The sequence below is a fragment of the Sycon ciliatum genome, chromosome 3, assembly GCF_964019385.1.
Source record: "Sycon ciliatum chromosome 3, ocSycCili1.1, whole genome shotgun sequence".
Classification (NCBI taxonomy): Eukaryota; Metazoa; Porifera; class Calcarea; order Leucosolenida; family Sycettidae; genus Sycon; species Sycon ciliatum.
This window is the reverse complement of record NC_088645.1, coordinates 3560643-3582619: the sequence shown is the minus strand read 5'-3', so window position 1 is coordinate 3582619 and position 21977 is coordinate 3560643. Positions and strand designations below refer to the sequence as shown.

At 45.6% G+C, this 21977-nt stretch overlaps 1 protein-coding gene across 1 annotated transcript in view; it reads right to left on the bottom strand.

Moving 5' to 3' along the window:
* LOC135811232 (uncharacterized) overlaps positions 1–20719 on the bottom strand; it is a 362326-nt gene extending 341607 nt beyond the window's left edge. Inside the window, exons 1-2 of the mRNA XM_065324432.1 lie at positions 20346–20719; positions 17728–17788 (exon numbers count right to left, since the gene is read on the bottom strand). Coding sequence (XP_065180504.1) covers positions 17728–17788; positions 20346–20698 — 414 coding nt within the window. The 5' untranslated portion in view covers positions 20699–20719. The remainder of the gene's footprint in view (positions 1–17727; positions 17789–20345) is intronic.
* Between the last annotated feature and the right edge of the window lie 1258 nt (positions 20720–21977).

Below are 21977 nucleotides of genomic sequence, written 5' to 3'. Positions count from 1 at the left end.
CTGAAATCCCTACCTAAAAATGTTACATGCACACTACCTTCCTCTTCTCCATTGCAATAGTGACGACAGGGTTCAAATCATCATAGTCGGCCTCATGAGCCGTACGTTTGGTCTTCGACTAGTCACAAAAGCTGCGATCACGCAATGTGCAGGTGCCATCTGAGGCCACATTGATGGTGTTCATCCCGACGTTGACCTTCGTGATGCTTGTGGGCACGGCCTTCAGTTTCATCGGGGCCACTCCATCAACATACAGGGTGGTCTGGACGTAATTCTCCTTGGGTTCCACCATGAGATGCAATAGCACGGAATCATCGGCTTCGCTGAGATCACCGAAGTCGGTTACATCAACATCTTGTGGTAGGAGAATCGGACATTGACCAGCACCAAACTTGCCATTACTGATTTGAATCAGAAACTCTCCAATGGCGCTTGGTGTCATATTTTGACGACTAGCCAATCCGTCGTCAAGAATATCCTCCAACTCATGCCTCAGAGTGAAGCACTGTATTTTCCTGATCTTAATCTGCCGCTCTGATGACAAACGTATTAAAAGTAATATATTCCAGTATAATGGCTGCTGCGGTTGGTGTGAGGGCAGGTCCTCCTCATCAACCGGTGGCATAAACGGCTCGTCAGTTGTCAACCAACGAATTGGTGTGCTATATCTGGAGCTACTCATACTGGTTGATAAAGAGACTACAGTTGAATGAGTGACTAATCCTCTATGTATTCGGTTATAATGTCAATAGATTGATGAGGTTAAAGGTCATCCTGAATGTAGGTGACGACCTTGGAGAACACGGGGAAAACGGTGGGCGGCAAAACCAAAAAGTTGCTCGCGACATCCCGTGTCTTTTTTGTTGTTGTTCGCATTCGGAATCTTTCGATTCGGATAAGTAAATTAGTTTTTCATCTAAGTTCGTAATCGAAAGGTCCATGAGGTGTAGCATTTTTCTAGCTTTCCTCTTGTATAATTCTTTTCGACATACAACATTTCTTTCTCGAACTAGCTATTACTATGTATGTAGTACCAAGAGTATTATAACCAACCAAGAGTGTGCAACTCTGCATATGGGGTCTGCGACGGCGAAAACTCACATCACGTGTCTCAGGTACGTTTTGTACTACATACAACTGGAGATAGCGTGCGCGCAATCCGAAAATCTGCTATGATTATGCAGATTAGTTGCATACGCGCAGTAAGTTTCTGCCAGGGAGTGCTTATATTATTACTCCGCTGCTCGCTAGAACCGGGCTGCAAACGAACAACTGGGACACTGCACCACGTGATGTAAGCTTTTGCTGTCGGGGAACCCGATATAGAAAGGGTATCAGGAGTTGTGGGGTGATGTGAATAGCGCGAATCGATTTGCACGCATAATCGAACGCACTCAGTGATGGTGCAAGCAAATGGAGAGCTACTAACAATGAATTAAAAATAAATAAATAAATGGAAAATAAACATATCGGATTTGAATGTTTGTGCGAAAGGGGTTGAGTACTCGACACTCACTAATTTCCAGAGCCGATAGGTTGGAGAATTTTTCTAGCTTTCCGCTCATATACTTTTTTTCTCTCATAGTGCTTGGTTTTCATATATTTTCAGTGATGGAAATACGTGCAGCACACGGACCATTGATGCACACATCATGGAGTTTGCTTTGACGTCACAGTGAATTGTAGGATGCACAATGTATCACACAAAAAAACACACACACTGTACTGTACTGCACTTGCTCACTGCCAAAATTGGTCACGTGGGACTCCCCGGGAGAGGGGAGAGCGGAACTCGAAAGGAATCTTGGAAAGAGAACTCAACTGGCTAATGAACTGCCGACACCCCCTGAAATCCCCAAACTATGGGAGGACTTGCAATCGATCCTATTTACGGGCTCACCGCACCTCAGTAAGTGGGTGAGGACAAGGCGCAGAAAAAGGATTGACGGCATATCAGGGTATCCGTCCTGGGATCCAATTGCAGTTACCCCTGCTCCCAGTGAGGGTAATACTTGGTACTAGTGTGGGTGGCTAAATCAGAGTGGATCTGATATGAGCTTCACTAGCACCAGTGATTACACAAGAGTTAATCTAGCCAGAAGCAGTCCATGGTCAACAGGTATGTATACTTCAAATAGAAAGTATATGAACCCTGCAACCAACAAAGGTGGCAGATACAACCATACACCTTCAAGCATCTGAGCCTGTTGGCAACAGACCCAACTCTTATCTGGCATATGTGCACCCGCCAACCGGACTAGCTGGAACACACACACACAGACACACACACACACACACACGCACACACACACACACACACACACACACACACAGCTTATGAATAACTCGGTCTACGGCAAGACCATGGAGAACGTAAGGAATCGCAACTACCTGTGTGTGATGAGACCAACGGAAAAGGAAGATCGTCTGAAGCATCGAATCAACAAGTCATCATTACGCGAAATCCCGCATCTATGAGCGACATCCACATAAACTGATAGGACCATGGTTGTGTCCTCGAATCTCATTCTGAGCACCTTTTTTTTTTTTTTTTGGATCGATCATTCTTCAAGGAAGGTTCAGTGGACAATCGATCAACGTGGCTGATGCCCGAGGACAAATGAGTCTGGTTGGAGTTTTTGCGTGGTACAGGATGACCAGACATGTATGGATTATCCCATAAGTATGAGGGGTATACCGCCGGATATTTTCACGTGTGCGTGAGCACGAGGGAAAATCTAAGGGACACGGTATACACAGAGTACGAACGGTATAATCCATGTATCCCATGTACTGTCCCAAATAGAGCGTGACCAGCACTAAAATCTCCCTTTAACTTTTTGGCGTTACCCAGGGAATATTCTTGACCCGAGCGGGGAATATTATTGACCCCAGCAGGGAATATCGCTCTATATTCCCCCCCCCCCCCCCCCCCACCCCCCCCCCCCCCAGAACGGTCGCTGATTGGCTGAAATGGCCGAAATCGTTTCGTACCATGGGATAAATGAAATATATAGGTACATTGCGACGATCCAATCTGCATAACGTTTCCTAATAGTAATACTGCACGCACGACGGTAAGTACAATTCATGTGATTTCAAATTGTATGTGATCTGCAACGTCGCGGGCAGGACGGATGTACAGCAACAGCACGACACCCGTTATACCAGGCAGTAACCATCAGTCACCTCGATCGCGTTCTTCAGATCAGACGGTAAGCAAGGCAGTGAACATGAAGAAATGAAGTATGAATGATTGAAAACACAATTATTCAAAAATCTCAGAAATTTTGAACGTAAAAACACTGATAACAAGGAAAGTGACTTACTTCGATGGTAAAATACAAAGCGAATGTTCCTCGTGTGGACCCTGTTCTTGCTGAATCAGCGACACTGTGGAACCATGTGTTTGATTCTACAAGCGATGGCTACCTGCTCCTCACCGACCAGTCTCCACGATGGTGGTGAAGTCACCAAAAGTACGAAATTGGAACATATTGTGCATGCATGCAATATAGAGGTGAAACAACTGAGTCGATAAGTCGACTGGCTAGTCGATAGGGTTGAGTCGATAGATGGAAAACCCTTATCAACCCGTGCATATGTTTAAAAAACACATCTATAAAAAACCCAGATGTACATGCCGCATGGGTCCATTGGAATGTTGAAACTGCAATGTGCTCATATTGTGCTGTGGTGAAACCAACAATGGTCAATGTGCTCATAATTCGTTTCTGTATGCTTGTGCATGGATGTATGACCGTGCATGGGCATGTATGGATGTGTAAATATGCTGTGCTTGTGTTCATCTGTGAGGGCAATGTCAGTCGATAACCAGTCGATAGTCAGTCGAGAAGATTGAATCTAGTCGATAAGGAATTTGGGTCAGTCGTTTCACCCCTAATGCAATAGAAAATTTGTGATGAGTACATCGAGTGACCATTCCAAAAATATAAAGCCATTGTGCAAGCTGTGACCCTGAAATCTTGTTCATTGGTACACAGGGCAACCCAGAGCTGGAAAGTGTAAGTGTTGACATGAAGCGGGTATATGAAACCCAGAGTGTGCTGCTCGGGGCTTTTTCTACTGTGCATATGGGTGTCTGTCACGGTGGAATTCCCTGATTACATCAAATTTGGCTCAGAACTGAGGTGGGAAATGTCGTAGTGCATACAACTGAGCGGAAGTTGTGTAGAAAGAGACCTGCTTGAATCCTGCTTGTATGCACAACATCGCTAAAATGATGTAATCACGGGATTCCCTCCACATGCACGGTCATACACCCATGCACAAGCACACAGAAACGAAATATGAGCACATTGACCATTGTAGGTTTCACCAAAACACAATTTGAGCAAATTGCAGTTTCAACATTCCAACGGACCCATGCGGCATGTACATCTGGGTATTTATAGGTGTGTTTCTTTTATATGCACGAGTTGATAAGGGTTTTCCTTCTACCGACTCAACCTTATCGACTGGACAGTCGAGTTATCGACTCAGTCGTTTCATCTCTATAGTGCATGCATGCACAATATGTTCCAATTTCGTATTTTTGGTGACTTTACCACCCTCGTGGAGACTGGTCGGTGAGGAGCAGGTAGCCATCGCTTGTAGAATAAAACACATGGTTCCACAGTGTGGCTGATTCACCAAGAACCGGGTCCATACGAGGAACATTCGCATTGCATTTTATCATCGAAGTAAGTCACTTTCCTTGTTATCAGTGTTTTTACGTTCAACATTTCTGAGATTTTTGAATATTTGAGTTTTCAATCATTCATACTTCATTTCTTCATGTTCACTGCCTCGCTTACCGTCTGATCTGAAGAACGCGATCGAGGTGACTGATGGTTACTGCCTGGTATAACGGGTGTTGCTGTATATCCGTCCGGCCCGCGACGTTACAGATCACATACAATTTGAAATCACATGAATTGTACTTACCGTCGTGCGTTCCGTATTGCTGTTAGGAAAAGTTGTGCAGATTGGATCGTCGCAATGTATCCATATAGTTTATTTATCCCATGGTACGAAAAGATTTAGGCCATTTCAGCCAATCAGCGACCGTTATGAGCGGGGGAATATGGAGCGATATTCCCCGCTGAGGTCAATAATATTCCCCGCTCAGGTCAAGAATATTCCCCGGGTCACGCCAAAGATTTAAAGAGAGATTTTAGAGCTGGTCACGCTCTATTTGGGACAGTACATGGGATACATGGATTATACCATTCGTACTCTGGGTATACTTCTTACTCTTTTACTTGTTAGCCATGGTTGGCTATAAAAACCTGCAATCGCCACGCAAAGTGGTCATTGGCTACCCCAGCCATGTATTGCTAGGAATAAAATAAATAAATAAATACCGTGTCCCTTATATTTTCCCTCTTGCTGACGCACACGTAAAAATATCCGGCGGTATAACACTCGTACACATGGGATAATCCATACATGTCTGGTCATCCTGTACCACGCAAAAACTCCAACCAGACTCATTTGTCCTCGGGCATCGACCACGTTGATCGATTGTCCACTGAACTTTCCTTGAAGAATGATCAATCCAAAAAAAAAAGTGCTCTGAATGAGATTCGAGTACACAACCATGGTCCCAGCAGTTTATGTGGATGTCGCTCATAGATGCGGGATTTCGCGCAACGATGGCTTGTTGATTCGACGCTTCAGACGATCTTCCTCTTCCGTTACTCTCATCACACACAGGTTGATACGATTCCTTACATTCTCCATGGTCTTGCCGTAGACGGAGTTATTCATAAATTGTGTGTGCGCGCGTGCGTGTGTGTGTGTGCGTGTGTGTGTGTCCAGCTAGTCCGTTTGGTGGGTGCACATATGCCAGATAACTGTTGGGTCTGTTGCCAACAGGCTCGGCTGCTTGAAAGTGTATTGTTGTATCTACCACCTTTGTTGGTTGCAGGGTTCATATACTTTCTATTTGAAGTGTACATACCTGTTGACCATGGACTGCTTCTGGCTAGATTAACTCTTGTGCAATCAATGGTGCTAGTGAAGCTTATCTCAGATCCACTCTGATTTAGCCACCCACACTAGTACCAAGTATTACCTTCACTGGGGCAGGGGTAACTGCAATTGGATCCCAGGAAGGATACCCTGATATGCGGTCAATCCTTTTTCTGCACCTTATCCTCAGCCACTTACTGAGGTGCGGTGTGCCCGTAAGTGGGATCAAGATTCCTTTTGAGTTCCTCTCTCTCCTCTCCCGGGGAGAGCCACGTCACCAATTTTGGCAGTGAGCAAGTGCACTCCAGTGTGTGTGTGTGTGTGTGTGTGTGTGAGTGTGTATGTGTGTGTGTGTGTGTGTGTGTGTTTGTGTGTTTGTGTGGTACATTGTGCATCCTACAATTCACTGTGACGTCAAAGCAAACTCCATGATGTGTGCATCAATGGTCCGTGTGCTGCACATATTTCCCCCACTGAAAATATATGAAAACCAAGTACTAAGAGAGAAAGAAGTACATGAGCGGAAAGCTAGAAAAATTCTCCATCACATCGACCTTTCAATGAAAGAAAGGGATTCACATCTCAATATGATAATTTTATAGCAGTGGAAAGATTCCAAACTTGAACACAAAATACACATCATGACGGGATCGTCTTTCCACTTTCGAAACACACCGTGTTCTCCTAGGTCGTCACCTCCCCGCGACGTGACCTTTGACCTTGTTCGAGACACAGCGTGTTCTCAAAGGTCATCGTGGCGTGATCTTTGACCTTGATGTGAAGTAGTCTCTAAAAAGCCTGGTGTGTAGGAGAAGAGACCATCATCTGGGCTGGTGTTTGTAAAAGTCATATATGGTACCATCAACCGACGGATTAGATTGCTTTCCGCACTTTCATTATCTTTCAAACGAGATACTGGTGATGGTCATCCGAAAAAAACACCGATAGTGTCATCATAATATGTAGAGGCAAGACTTGTTCAAGCGTGAAATATTTCTATCGATGTACCGATTGAAAAACTCCAATAGAGGAGATTATTGCTGGCAAATCAAATATAAATCTGTAGAATCATTCTGCAGATTTAGATTGGATTTGTCAGCAATGGTGGTAGATTTCCTCTGTGACTCGCATTTCGTTAAGGAGACTTTAATACAACTTACTTGTCAACAAGCAACTGTCAGATGTTTGCCGCTGCTCTGTTCAACGAACATGCAGTTACCCAATACATCGATCAAATCAGACTTCATCATGTCAAACCTATCGGCTCTAAAAATGCGTGAGTGTCGAGTACTCCACCCCTTCCGCACAAACATTCAACACAGATATGTTTATTCCCATAGCTATGCAGCAGGAAGTAACGTCTGGCGCTAGACAGGGTCCACACAACTTTAATTTGGTGTTTGTTTGTTTGTGTCCCGCCTGGAGCTATCCCATATTTGTCCCGTATCTGTCCCGTATCTGTGACTAAAAAGGCTCTACAAAAAAAAAGGCTCTACAGGATTGTACATAACAGCTGTCCACAATATTTGCGGGCTCCTGTATCTGTCCCGTACCGTACCAATATTCGTCGTGTTATGTATACGACTACCTGATGTGGAGGGAGATTTGGAAAGAAATAGGGAGACGAGGAGGAAATTAAATTAGAATAGACGCCGAATAGGTGATAGGATGCGTTTATTCCCGTAGCTATGCAGAAGACGTTACTTCAGTAACGTCTGGCGCTAGCCAGGGTCCACACAGCTTTAATTTTGGTGTTTGTTTGTTTGTTTGTGTCACGCCTTTTTTTTTACTGAATACCACAGTACCATCAGATGCTGCACAGCGGGGGCGGTGGCATATTGGATGGAAGTAGGGGCGGGGCAAAAGTAACTCCTCCGACCAAAGGTCTCGGATTCATCGTTACTCCTGTGCGCCGATACATAGGAGAAAAGAAACATGTGCATCCAAGAGGGAAGCACCGGCTTTGGAAACGATAATGGGGAGAATTTGAGATTGAGATAAACAAAAGTAAAAGCAGTGCACCGTAGGAAGATGGAGAGAACTGATAATCGGATTTGAAGGTTGAGCGAAGGGGATCAAAGAGGGGTAGAAGGGAGCTGGAATGCGGTCAGTATAATTAGGCTGGTGTGTTGGCTGCGATGGAGAGATCATAGCCTGTCTGTGGCCCACTCCCACTTGCTGCGCCACAAGTGGTCGTTGACATTTTTCTTGAACGCTATCCCGTATCTGTCCCGTATCTGTGACTACAAAGGCTCTACAGGATTGTACATAACAGCTGTCCACAATATTTGCGGGCTCCTGTATCTGTCCCGTACCGTACCAATATTCGTCGCACTATGTATACGACTCCCTGATGTAGAGGGAGATTTGGAAAGAAATAGGGAGATGAGGAGGAAATTAAATTAGAATAGACGCCGAATAGGTGATAGGATGCGTCAGCATAAACATACTTTGGAAGAGAGATCCCGTCGTCTCCAAAATAAGCGTGAACGAGCGATTCAGCGCCAGTCACAAGAAACGTCGGAAGAGAGATCCCGTCGACTCCAGAAGGCCCTTGATCGGCAGAGTCCGCGCCGGTCCCAGGCAACGTAAGGACAGACATCCCGTCGAGTCCAGAACGCCCGTGATCGGCAGAGTCTAAGCCGGTCCCAGGAAACGTCAGGACAGACATCCTGTCGAGTCCAGAACGCCCGTGATCGGCAGAGTCAGCGCCGGTCCCAGGAAACGTCAGGACAGACACCCCGTCGACGCTCAGAAAAACGAAATCTGCAGCCTCTTTTGCCGTCGGACAGGATACATATTTTAGGAGACTGTAAAGTTATGTGATGTGCTCCAAAGGCAACCATGCATTCGGCGGCGGCATTGGCTCAACAGGTCAACGTACATGTATTACTACAAAAAGGCCAGAAAATCCGATTACTGTAATAAAATCAACTAATTTTCGCTGGCGATTTAATTTCGCTGATTTCGCCGCTTGGTACCAACCGGCCAAAGTAAATCGCAGGCCAAAGTTTGTCATAGAGGCAAATGATGCATGATTGAGCAATGGATGCATGTGAGAGCAAAAATACCGATCGAATTCTTTTTGAAAACTCCAATCGGCCAAAGTTTAATGACGGCGAAAAGTTTCGGTTCGAGATCGGCCCAAGGTTCTCATCGGCCAAAATTTTGTTTATTTACAGTATAAGGAGATAAAAAGAAAAGAAGGAGCAAACCAAAAGTAGATGATATTAGAGAAATGACAATCCGCAATAAATTCTGCAAATACTTTTGCCTAACTCATAATATTCAAACTGATTGAAACGTTTTTGCAATACAATGATGTGGCCAATCAACGGAAAAAAACATTTCCATCAGTTCTTATAACATGTACGATGAGCTAGGCAAAAAAGCATAAAAGCATAGCGTAGGGCCCTGAGCTTCCAAGCTCTCTTGTTTATTTTTTTATTTTTTTAATTCATCGATAGAAGCTCTCCGCTTGATTGCACCATCACTGAGTGCGTTTGATTATGCGATCGATTCACGAATCGATTCATGAATCGATTCGTGCTAATCACATCACCCCTCAACTCCTGATCCCTTTCTATATCGGGTTCGCCGACAGCAAAAACTTACATCACGTGGTGCAGTGTCCCAGTTGTTCGTTTGCAGCCCGGTTCTAGCGAGCAGCGGAGTAATAATAAAAGCACTCCCTGGCAGAAACTTACTGCGCGTATGCAACTCATCCGCATAATCATAGCAGATTTTCAGATTGCGCGCACGCTATCTCCAGTTGTATGTAGTACAAAACGTACCTGAGACACGTGATGTGAGTTTTCGCCGTAGGAGACCCCATATGCAGAGTTGCACACTCTTGGTGGGTTATAATACCCTTGGTACTACATACATAGTAATTGCTAGTTCGAGAAAGAAATGTTGTATTTCGAAAAGAATTACACAAGAGGAAAGCTAGAAAAATGCTACACCTCATGGACCTTTCGATTATGAACATAGATGAAAAACTAATTTACTTATCCCAATCGAAAGATTCCGAATGCGAACAACAACAAAAAAAGACAAGGGATGCCGCGAGCAACTTTTTGGTTTTGGCACCCACCGTTTTCACCGTGTTCTCCAATGTATGTATTCGGTTATAATGTCAATAGATTGATGAGGTTAAAGGTCATCCTGAATGTAGGTGACGACCTCCATTCAGGATGACATTTAACCTCATCAATCTATTGACATTATAACCGAATACATAGAGGATTAGTCACTCATTCAACTGTAGTCTCTTTATCAACCAGTATGAGTAGCTCCAGATATAGCACACCAATCCGTTGGTTGACAACTGACACGCCGTTTATCCCGCCGGTTGATGAGGAGGACCTGCCCTCACACCAACCCCAGCAGCCATTTTACTGGAATGTATTCAGGGTTCTAACAAGTTCAATATAGTAGGGGGTGGGCATGGGAAAAGGTTACCCCATGACCCATCTTTTCCATTGTCCAAAATTGTCATGCCATGCAAAATGTAGCATACATGGTGAACCCCGACTTCACCCCTCACAAATGTGCCTTTATGAACCCTCTAGTAGTGACTATCGACGGTATTTTCGTTGAATGGTGGGAAAGAACACAAAAATCGGAAAAATAGAAGGGGCGGCACTTTTTCACAGGGGAGCGCGCAAACGGAGTAGGGGGCGCTCCGCCCCCTCCCCCTTTGGCTAGAACCCTGGTATAACTTTTAGTCCGTTTGTCATCAGAGTGGCAGATTGAGATCAGGAAAATGCAGTGCTTCACACCGAGGCACGAGTTGGAGGATATTCTTGACGATGGATTGGCTAGTCGTCAAGATATGATACCAAGCGCCATTGGAGAGTTTCTGATTCGAATCAGTAACGGCAAGTTTGGTGCTGGTCAATGTCCGATTCTCCTACCACAAGATGTTGATCTAACCGATTTCGGTGATTTCAGCGAAGCCGATGATTCCGTGCTATTGGATCTCATGCTGGAACCCAAGGAGAATTATGTCCGGGCCACCCAGTATGTTGATAAGAGAATTACGAAACGCATCCAGAACGTATTTCAAGAAACAGAGGAAATCGACTTGCCTGAATTTATGAGAATCATCAACATGATCGTCAGCATCTGCATCTGCATTCGTTTGTCGGGTACAAAACTCGTGGATTTGCCCCCAATGAAACTGAAGGCCATGCCCACAAGCATCAAGAAGGTCAACGTCGAGATGAACACCATCAATGTGGCCTCAGATGGCACCTGCACATTGCGTGATCGCAGTTTCGTGACGAGTCGAAGACCAAACACACGCGTCATGAGGCCGACTATGATGATTTCAACCCTGTCGTCACCATTGCAATGGAGAAGAGAAAGGTAGTGCGCATGTAACATTTTTAGGTCAGAGTAACTCTGCTTACTTATATGGAAACATTAGTGTACATCAGAGCGTCCGATAACTCCATCTCGTACTGTGTGTCACAGAAGAGGTCATGGATTTATCCATCCTCACACGTACATTGTATTCGAAGAGTAAACTTTGTAGTTTCTCATCTGATACCAGCTTGATATTATGGCAACAAGAACTGAATTTTCACTGGTTTGAGGGGAAGACACTGAATTTTATATTTGTAAATACTATCTTCCTCCTCCACTCCATTGCGATCTTCAGTGTTCGTTCCATTATGATTATTCTTTATGTATCGTATCTATCAAGAATTGACCTTTAAGACGTGTGTGAGCACGCCCATTTTAGAAAAATTGCATGGGGAGGTGGAACGGGAGGAGGGGTGGGTGGGTCACGGAAAAAACACCAACATCTTATGACCCCCATATCCAGCATTTTATCTACTTTTTATACCCACTCCCATCCGGGGCAATGGTCAGGTACAACCATTGGGGTACAATCATGATGTCATACCCCTCAACCACCTCCAACACCCGAAAACTCATTTTTACGCAAAAAAGGCGCCCGCTTTTAACCCCAAAATTTGGGTTTTCTAATTTCAGAAATGTTCGGTATGAAAGCAAAAGGCTTGGTTAGGTGAACAGAAATTTTCGGTACAGAGAAGCAGTTCCCTATTGGATTATGTGTGTTAGTGTTTGTTCGGTGTATTGAAATTTTAGGTATGAAACAGATGCACCGAAAGTACCGCAAATAAAAGTACACCGAAAATTTGTGAAATTACAGTACTATCAATAGTACCCCATTTTTTTCAGGCAGGGCATGTACCCGCCACAGAACCCGCCCGACACATACTACTTCTCTATTCCACTCTCTATACCACTCTCTATTCTACTCTCTATTCTATTCTCTATTCCACTCTCTATTTTACTCATGCAATGCGCCTTGCACCCCGTGTTCTGCATGCAAATACGTGCAGGGGCGTAGGAGGGGTTTTGGAAGTGGTCCGACCGAAGGTGGGTGCGGCCGAAGGCCGTGTTGGAGGGGGTCCGGGGGACCTCCCCCGGGGAAATTTTGTAAAAAAGACACAAAATCCTGCGTTCTGGGTTAAAAATACTTCTGGCACACTTCGTTCAGGTGCTGTGTGCAGTCGAGTCGAGTACAGTACTCAGTACGACTGCAGATGCATGGCAGATCTACGAGTACGAGTCTAGAAAATGGTCAAAGTCTGATGCACATACATGAACATCAACATGATCAAGAGTACATAACCCCCTCGGATCAAAAACAATGGTGCCCTGCCTCGAGACCGGCCTTGCGCTGGTGTGGAGTGTACGCATGACATCAGAAGATCCGATTCCGCTCGACCAAGACCCTACATATGCAGAGCTGGATCGGCGTTGCACACTCTGGGGGGTTATGTACTCTTGTGTACATGTACATAATGTATGCATCGATGGATCCTGATTTTTTTTATTACGGTTTTGCACGTTCCAGACGGACCACACTTTTCGAAAAGTGGTACGGCCATGGTCGTACCAGTCGTAGCGGGTGCTACGCCCCTGACGTGCATTTGTTTTAGCATGCAGAACTGTACGAAAATAAAATCCGTACAAAAAGGTCAAAATTTGGCTTTGTCCTAAAGTAGTTCCGTCCGAAATTTTCCTGCACATACAGTGGCTCACCAGACAGATCACAGACAGATACATTACTACAAGACCTAAAGTCAACTTTGCGTATAACGACACTTGGCGGGGCGTCAGAAAAGTGTCCTTATTCGCGAAGTGTCGTTATACCCGAAGTCTCATTATATGTATTCATTTCTATGGGACTTTGCTCTGGGCATGGACATGCTGTCGTTATTCGCAAATTATCGTTATATCCGCAGTCGTTATTAGCGATGTTGACTGTAGACCTCTTGACCAGACAGATATATTACTACACAACAAAGACGTACAGTCCAGACAGATACATTACTACACAACAAAGACATACTGACCAGACAGATATATGACTACACAACAAAGACGTACTGATCAGACAGACGTATTATTATAAGATATACAGTGGTTGCCGAACACATCTGTCTATTGCCATGGATACAGTGGTATGGTATGGGTTCACCTGTTCACCGGCGATACTTCATCATTCATGATGGTATGGTATGGGTTCACCTGTTCACCAGCGATACTTCATCATTCATGCTGGTATGGTATGGGTTCACCTGTTCACTGGCAATACTTCATCATTCATGATGGTATGGTATGGGTTCACCTGTTCACTGGCAATACTTCATCATTCATGATGGTATGGTATGGGTTCACCTGTTCACTGGCAATACTTCATCATTCATGATGGTATGGTATGGGTTCACCTGTTCACTGGCGGTACTTCATCATTCATGCTGGTATGGTATGGGTTCACCTGTTCACTGGCAATACTTCATCATTCATGATGGTATGGTATGGGTTCACCTGTTCACTGGCGGTACTTCATCATTCATGGTGGCATGGTATGGGTTCACCTGTTCACTGGCAATACTTCATCATTCATGATGGAATGGTATGGGTTCACCTGTTCACTGGCGATACTTCATCATTCATGCTGGTATGGTATGGGTTCACCTGTTCACTGGCAATACTTCATCATTCATGATGGTATGGTATGGGTTCACCTGTTCACTGGCAATACTTCATCATTCATGATGGAATGGTATGGGTTCACCTGTTCACTGGCAATACTTCATCATTCATGATGGAATGGTATGGGTTCACCTGTTCACTGGCTATACTTCATCATTCATGCTGGTATGGTATGGGTTCACCTGTTCACTGGCAATACTTCATCATTCATGATGGTATGGTATGGGTTCACGTGTTCACTGGCAATACTTCATCATTCATGATGGTATGGTGGAATGCATGCCAACACAGCACTGACCAGTCTACACTGCACTGACCAGTCTACACTGCACTGACCAGTCTACACTACACTGACCAGTCTACACTACACTGACCAGTCTACACTACACTGACCAGTCTACACTACACTGACCAGTCTACACTACACTGAACAGTCTACACAGCACTGACCAGTCTACACTGCACTGACCAGTCTACACTACACTGACCAGTCTACACTACACTGACCAGTCTACACTACACTGACTAGTCTACACTGCACTGACCAGTCTACACTACACTGACCAGTCTACACTACACTCTGATCTACTGCAGTTAAGTCTATCACTGTACTGAGTGTACATACAGACCTGACATCAGGGCATGTGCTCTGCACTACAATGACTGACTTTCTGGAATACACTACTGTCCATTCATCGGAAACTGTCCCGCTGGCTTTTGAAAGTCGGATTTGGGCCGAACTGAGGATCAAAAACCCACGTTAAATCTCACAAATCTGGGTTTATGATCTGCGTCTCCATACATTTTGCCATGGCATATCTGTCCTTATTTTGTAAAACCTGGCTGAATTTCTATTTCCCTGCTCTTGAACTTTTCGGGCCTACAATGTGGCAATGAGTAATTGCACGGGTAACATAATGCAGGATGTACCGTTGTTTTCACGATATCTACAACTATGTGAGAGAGACACCAAAAAGTTAGAGTGCCAGTTTCCAATGAATGGAGTGTAGGAGTGGTAGTGCATACAGCACATGTACTGTGCTTAGCTAACCCTAGCTTGTATAGTACTAGGCGGATTTGTTTTGCCACAACTGTAGACCTGCTGGACAGACAGATTATTATTTAAATATTTTAATTATTTGTTTACTCACAATCAAGGGGCACTAGCCAATGAAAGGGAGATTCGGTGATAGCCAGACATGGCGGTAATAGAGAGGAGGGAGAAAAAAATGAAAGGGAGATGCGGTGATAGCCAGACATGGTGGTAATAGAGGGGAGGGTGAAAAAAATGAAAGGGAGACGCGGTGATAGCTAGACATGGCGGCAATAGAGGGGAGGGAGAAAAAAATGAAAGGAGAACTGAAAAGTAAGAGAATCGCAGGAAAGCTAGCGCAGGGCTGGATATCAACTGGTATGTTGCATTCTGGATATCAACTAGTATGTTGCATTCTGCAGTAGCTGTATGAATGATTTGATACATTACTACAAGATCTAGACCTCCGGACCAGACAGATACATTACTACAAGATCTAGACCTTCAGACCAGACAAAAACATTACGATAAGATCTAGACCTCCAGACCGGGCAGAGAGACCCGTTACTGTAAGATCTAGACCTATTGGTGACGTAACCAGTGTTCACAACTGGCGCGTGTACGTGTGAAACCATGTGTTTGTGCGTATTTTTGCTGGCTTTTGGGGCGTCATGCGTGTGAAAACGCGCTGAAAGGGAAATTTCAAAATTGGATTTTTCAGCGCGTATCAGGCGCGTACCGGCATGCATGCCAGCCACTTTGACTAGTGGGGTCGAAACAATAGTACTCGAAGGTGTCGCATTCATTCAATAAGACTCGAATTGCTGCTTATTGTGAAAGCCTAAGTGCGCATTTGGGCACGGATGAACCGCAAGCGTACCGCGTCCACCCGCCATGCAGTTTTGAACACAGCTTAACCCTTTACCGGCAAGTGCATTTTGTATATGAAATCCATAACATTGAGAAGGATGCCAATAACTCACAACGAAGGCACATTTTGTATGTGCAAGTTATGTTTTCTTGGAAGTCTGGTACTACTTCTTGACCTTGGAAACATTTATTTTCACATGCCACACAAAATACGCTGCTAAATTGGCACCTATACGTCTAAACCATAGCCAGCAATCGCATGTCATCTCGTACATTGAAAATCAACATAATTTTGCGAATCGACCTTTTTTTCAGGATCACTTTTCAACGAGGACGAAGCAAAGTCGGCCGAACGAAGCCTAGAGGAAGAAAATCACCCTCTCCACTTCACCATCACAATACTGACATAGATACGAGATGAAACAACTAAAAAATCCACAAGAAAACTGTGCGACCATCATCGCACTGACTTTGGTCTGACTTTGGTCTGAGAATTTCTATCACGATCAAAAATGTACGAGGAGCACTCAAAAATCAGCCACAGACGTACCTTTATCGCTCTCTACTCCTTTTTCAAGGCACAACAGTCGACTCTCCACTCTCAAACCAGGAACCAGACATACCAGTGGTCCTTTTCAGCTGCTCCACGAGCGCAGGAAATGTTCACCAAGGGGCGCAGAGCAGCATCCATTCCAGAAAAAGAGCTAAAATACGAGTGAGACTGCATGCCTGAGTACATGAGTACATGTATGAGTACATGCAGAAAATAGTCAATTTCAGCGTTTCTGCTCCAAACAGCAACTAGCTTCGACTAGAAACAAAGATTACACCAAAGGATCAAACAACAACCATTTTCTGCAGTTTTTTTGCAGATGGCTTCCTTGTGCTTGGCCCAGCACGCCAAAAATCACACCTCGGAGGAGTACAAAAATTACAACTCTCAGATGTCCTCGATTGCTGGCCATGACGGAAATTGTACATAGTGCAAATCGTCAGATTCCGACATTGACATGATACTGCCTAAACAAGTCGACTTCGGAGCGGAAACGAACGCCATGGCCATCACAGACTTTAGTAGACGTGCCTCGCTCGCAATTGAGAGCAGCATCGCCCCAGAATCGCTGTCCGATGGCTCCGTAAGGTCGTGCGCAAGTCGCGCTGCGCTGCCGTCACTCAGGTACGGAGAAAGTCGATGGCCTAAAATTCCGTCTCTGGGGGAATGTCGACACGGGGATCACTCTCGATGGCTTCCCCACCATAAGAACCATCAAATTCTTCCAGGTACATCACGATGACATCGTCTTCAGCGGCTGGAGCTCCCGTTATATGCGCGAGAATTTACTTGGCGTGCGCTTTGCTCCGCAATTTGAAATTCGCTCGCATCAGCGCCTGGAACGAAGTATTTATCTATCTGTCGTCTGTCCCAGAGCGAAGGTCTGCTAGGTCCTCGTCGGAGAAGTCATCTGAGGACGGAAGGAACTCACTGCGCAAGAGGAAATGCATCTGACGACGTTTTGACGGAGGCAGACGGCATTGTCGGCGCGCGTGTATTTCCGTAAGTTTTGGATCGCGCAGTTCTCAATGAAATCAAATGGGACACGTGTAGATCTCTTCAGCTACGGATAGGATCATACCTAGGCTGTGTGAGGGCCACGGGAAATCCCCGTGGGCTGATGCTTCCTGTCATACCAGGCCTGGTTTAAGTATGCATGTGGAATGCGTCATTTACGACACATTCAAGTATGGCCGGGCTGCTGGCGGTAAAGGGTTAAGCCCAGAACGGCACATGACCTGTATAAACATACCTCGGCTGGTTTCAGAACTGCCTGGCAATCCTTCCAGTAGCATTCAGCAGTGGGTCTCATCCTGAAACAACAAAATTAGAATTTGAAATTTCATCATACACTAGTTCTTTAGGTGTGTGGATTTAAGTACCTCTTTGTATTCATTTATGGTTGTGTGTGTGTGTGTGTCTGGATCAAGTTTACACACTACACCATTCTCTAGCCATTTACTCACTGATATAGACATGTATACCCTACACACAACCCCCACCCACACATACATACAGCCAAACAACCATCCCACCCCCCGCCCATGACCCCCACCCAGACCCCCACACAACCCCCACACACACATACACACACACAAACACCCCCCCCCCCCCCACACACACACAACCCCCACTCACACACCCACATACAACCCCCCCCCCCCCACACACACAACCACCCCCCCCCCCACACCCCCCCCCCCACACACACACACACACACACGTCCCCAACCCCCCCCCCCCCCCCCACACACACACACGTCCCCCCCCCACACACACACACTACACCATTATGTAGCCATGTACTCACTGGCATTGAGATGTATACTCTACCCCCCCCCCCCCCCACACACACACACGTCCCCCCCCTCCACACACACACACTACACCATTATGTAGCCATGTACTCACTGGCATTGAGATGTATACTCTACCCCCCCCCCCCCCCCACCCACACACAACCCCCTCCCTCCCCCCCCCCCCCACCCACCCCCACCCCACACACACACACACACACCCGCACACAACCCCCCCCCCCCCCCACACACACACACAGACACCCCACACACACAACCCACACACACAACCCTCACACACAACCCCACCCAAAACCTCCCCCCCCCCTTACACACACAGCCCTACCCCCCCCCCCCAGCCTCCCCCCCCCCCCCCCACCCACAACCCCACTCACAAACCCTGCCAAAACCTCCCCCCCCCCAACACACACACACAACCCTACCCTCACCCCAGCCCCCCCCCCCCCTTGCCCCTACCCCACCCCGTCGGGTACTTTACTCTCTCAATGGGATTCCATTGACCAGAACAAGAATATAATATTATTGGTAGTTTGCAAAGTACCGCTAAGTTTACACAACCAGAAATTTGAGTACGCAAAACACACTGAGTTATGCCTGACCCGCAATCGGACTGTTTTTTTGGCCAGCGTTCTGACACCGACCCTGTAATACAATCAGCTGACTGGGTTGGACTGCCTATACACACACAAATGTATCGGAAACGCGTGTGACCAAACCGTTCACATCTTGCAATTTTGTATTTTATTTTGCTGATCCAGCAAACTAGTCGTATAATCCGATATTGGCCGAAAAATCCGACAAGTGTGGACCAGGCATACGGGCAGTTTACAAAGCCAGAAATGGAGCATATTCTTCGCAACAAAGCACCAGTGATTTCCTTTGTATGCTGCTGTGTGTGCACCACCCAGTCACCCAGTCACTGGTGGTACAGAGCAACACTAAACTGTAGTAAACACACTATGGTATCTACACCATGCTGTCTACTACTGTAGCGGACATAGATTGACCGGCGCCTTTCAGCACGTGTGGCGTGCAGTGCACATGTTGATCCGATTCGACCAGCGCGCTACAGCGCATACATGCATGTGTGTACACACATGCATGTACATACATGCATGTGTGTACATGCATGTGTGTACCGCTTATCCACGGCTGCATGGCCAGCACCTTGGGGCCGCTTGACGTGCGACCGGATTTCCATGTCCACAATACTACAGAGCTGGCAAGTGAAATCCCACCCCCTTGGCGGCGAGGCGCGCCGCCCAGGGCCGCACCGCCAAGGGGGTGGGATTTCAGTTTCCAGCACTGTAGTATTGTGGTCTTGTAGAGATGCTTGACAACTGTGTGTGTGTAGCACTACCTGAGCGGAAGTGAGATCGTTTTTTTTTTTCACCAGCTGCATAGGCAAACGTGTGATAATGCTAGCTGCTAGCGTCTAGTAGCGATCCAGTGCAGCCAATTCACGATCTGCACCCACACTCTCTTCTGCCATAGTGAAATATCGTCTGTGATTGATTGGAGGTCCGCTCCACCACGTGCAAGCACTAAAAATCGGCTGACGTTTTGGCCAAATTACACACCAGGCGATTGTCGCGCTGGTCTTGACGAAATTTCGTAGATGTACGATTCAATTTTGTCCGAAAAGTTTGACAAGTGGTAACATGGTATACCTATGTTGTAGGTACAGAACATAATATTCCACAGGAAAGGGAAGTGATTGACAATAATTGATACGTTTACAAATCAACTTCGGCTGTGCGAATGAGTTTCTATTTCCTTGTTAGCTGCACTAAAATTGAAACTTCAACTTTCATTGTAGTTTGAATGAACGTAATCGCGGAAAACGATAATCGCCAACCTGATCCACATCACGATACAAATAGTACAGTAGATTTAGCTCTGCTCACACAGGAATCACATTACATATAGTATAGACTATTACACAACACAATACATGCAGGAGCGGATAATCACACGATAGCCTTGCGACAATGGGAGAGGTTCAAGCCTGGAAACACTCGAAATAGGAGAAACGCTAGCAGTCACAACTTACCGATCTATGCGGTCTTCAAGGCAAAGTCGACAGTAGCGGTGACCACACGGACCACTACGCGGCTGGTCAAGCACCTGGTGACAATGTGAGCAAAGGTACTTCTTCTCGCGAAATTTCGCGTCCTGGAAAATCTCCGGAGGATATCCTTTTCGTTGAAAACGTGATTTGCGCCAGGGCATTGAGCCTGGGGGTTTGACCGCCATTGCTCCGACACTTAGCAGACTCGGAGGGAGTGTGCTAGCACGAATATCGTTGCAACGCAAGCAAATATGCTTGTGACTGAAAGTATCGAGTAGGTAATATTTCTTTTCTGAACTTGTTTCACTCGCTCGGAAACACACACACCAACACATCAACAGCAGCAGTGTGTGAAAAGTTACCCAGACCAGGGTCGTGAATGTGTGAATCATCTACCATCTACCACACAGTGACAGTGGATCTATCACACAGATTACAAGTAGCGAGATTCTGCGCTTGCATGCATGCTCCTCCTGTCTTGCCCTGTCCAGACTCCAGACCACGGAGTCGTGTTTATACAACTCCCTGCTCCGCTCCAGACCTGCAAAGTCCAGGTCGGGTGTCAGGTTTGGTCCGGTGTGCTGTGATTGTAGAGTCTGTCTGTCACTGTTCAGTTCTGCTCAACGAACTCCAGTCGTATCCCTCAAGTACGCGTCAGGCGTTGCGCAGCCCTACACCTGCCAACACCACTGTACACTGGTCTGTGAAATGATGCGAGTCGCAAACTTGTCTTCAGTGACCCGACTGTAGACTGGCTTTCATTGAGCAGCACTGTACTATTAGTATTACTTTTTACCATGGCTAAAAGTTGTTATTTTACCACTCATTCAGTGATGGTTGTCAGACTGGAAATTCGTACTACATGTCTAATGCGTTCAATGGTAGATAATGTCATGTAGACCCCTTGTGTCAACCAACATCTATACTACATTAAATATTTGATTACTTTGTGTGTAAAAATGGGCGTTTGTTGTCCAATCACCTAGATTTATGTAAGGAAAATTGGAGGTACTGCCTGACCAGTATCCCCAAGATACAAATGTAGATGTCAAAACGCTGAAAGCAAAATTTTAAATATTTGAAAAAGTCTACAGGTCTATACCTGTACAATATAAAATACACTATAGACTATAGACTATAGTAGTGTTAGATTGTTTACCATTTTGACACTGCTACATCTACAGTCACACTAAGTAAATATTAAAACAGAGAGGTCCCAGGCTGTCCAAGAGAGTGCTCAATATGTTTTAACTAATTATTATACTAATAGCACTAAGCATATGAAGTACATGTTGATTGTGTGAGTACATTGGACCACTTATAGCTTAGTGAATCAGATAATGAACCTTTCGCTCCTTACTAGCCATTTCGCAAAGATGCTCGAAACATTTTTCGCAACTTTTCGATGTTTCGGAAGAAATCGCAACTTTGGCAACTTTCTTCTTTTTCGGATGGTGAGCCAATTAATTACATTATTTTGAAAAGAAGAAGGACAAAACGTTACGAGTTATGACTAACTGTCCACCAACGTAACCAGATCTTATACAGTCAGCGAGTGAGACAAAGTGATGCTTAGCTCGTGCTCTTCTTCCTTGCGCTCTCCTTCCCCTCTTG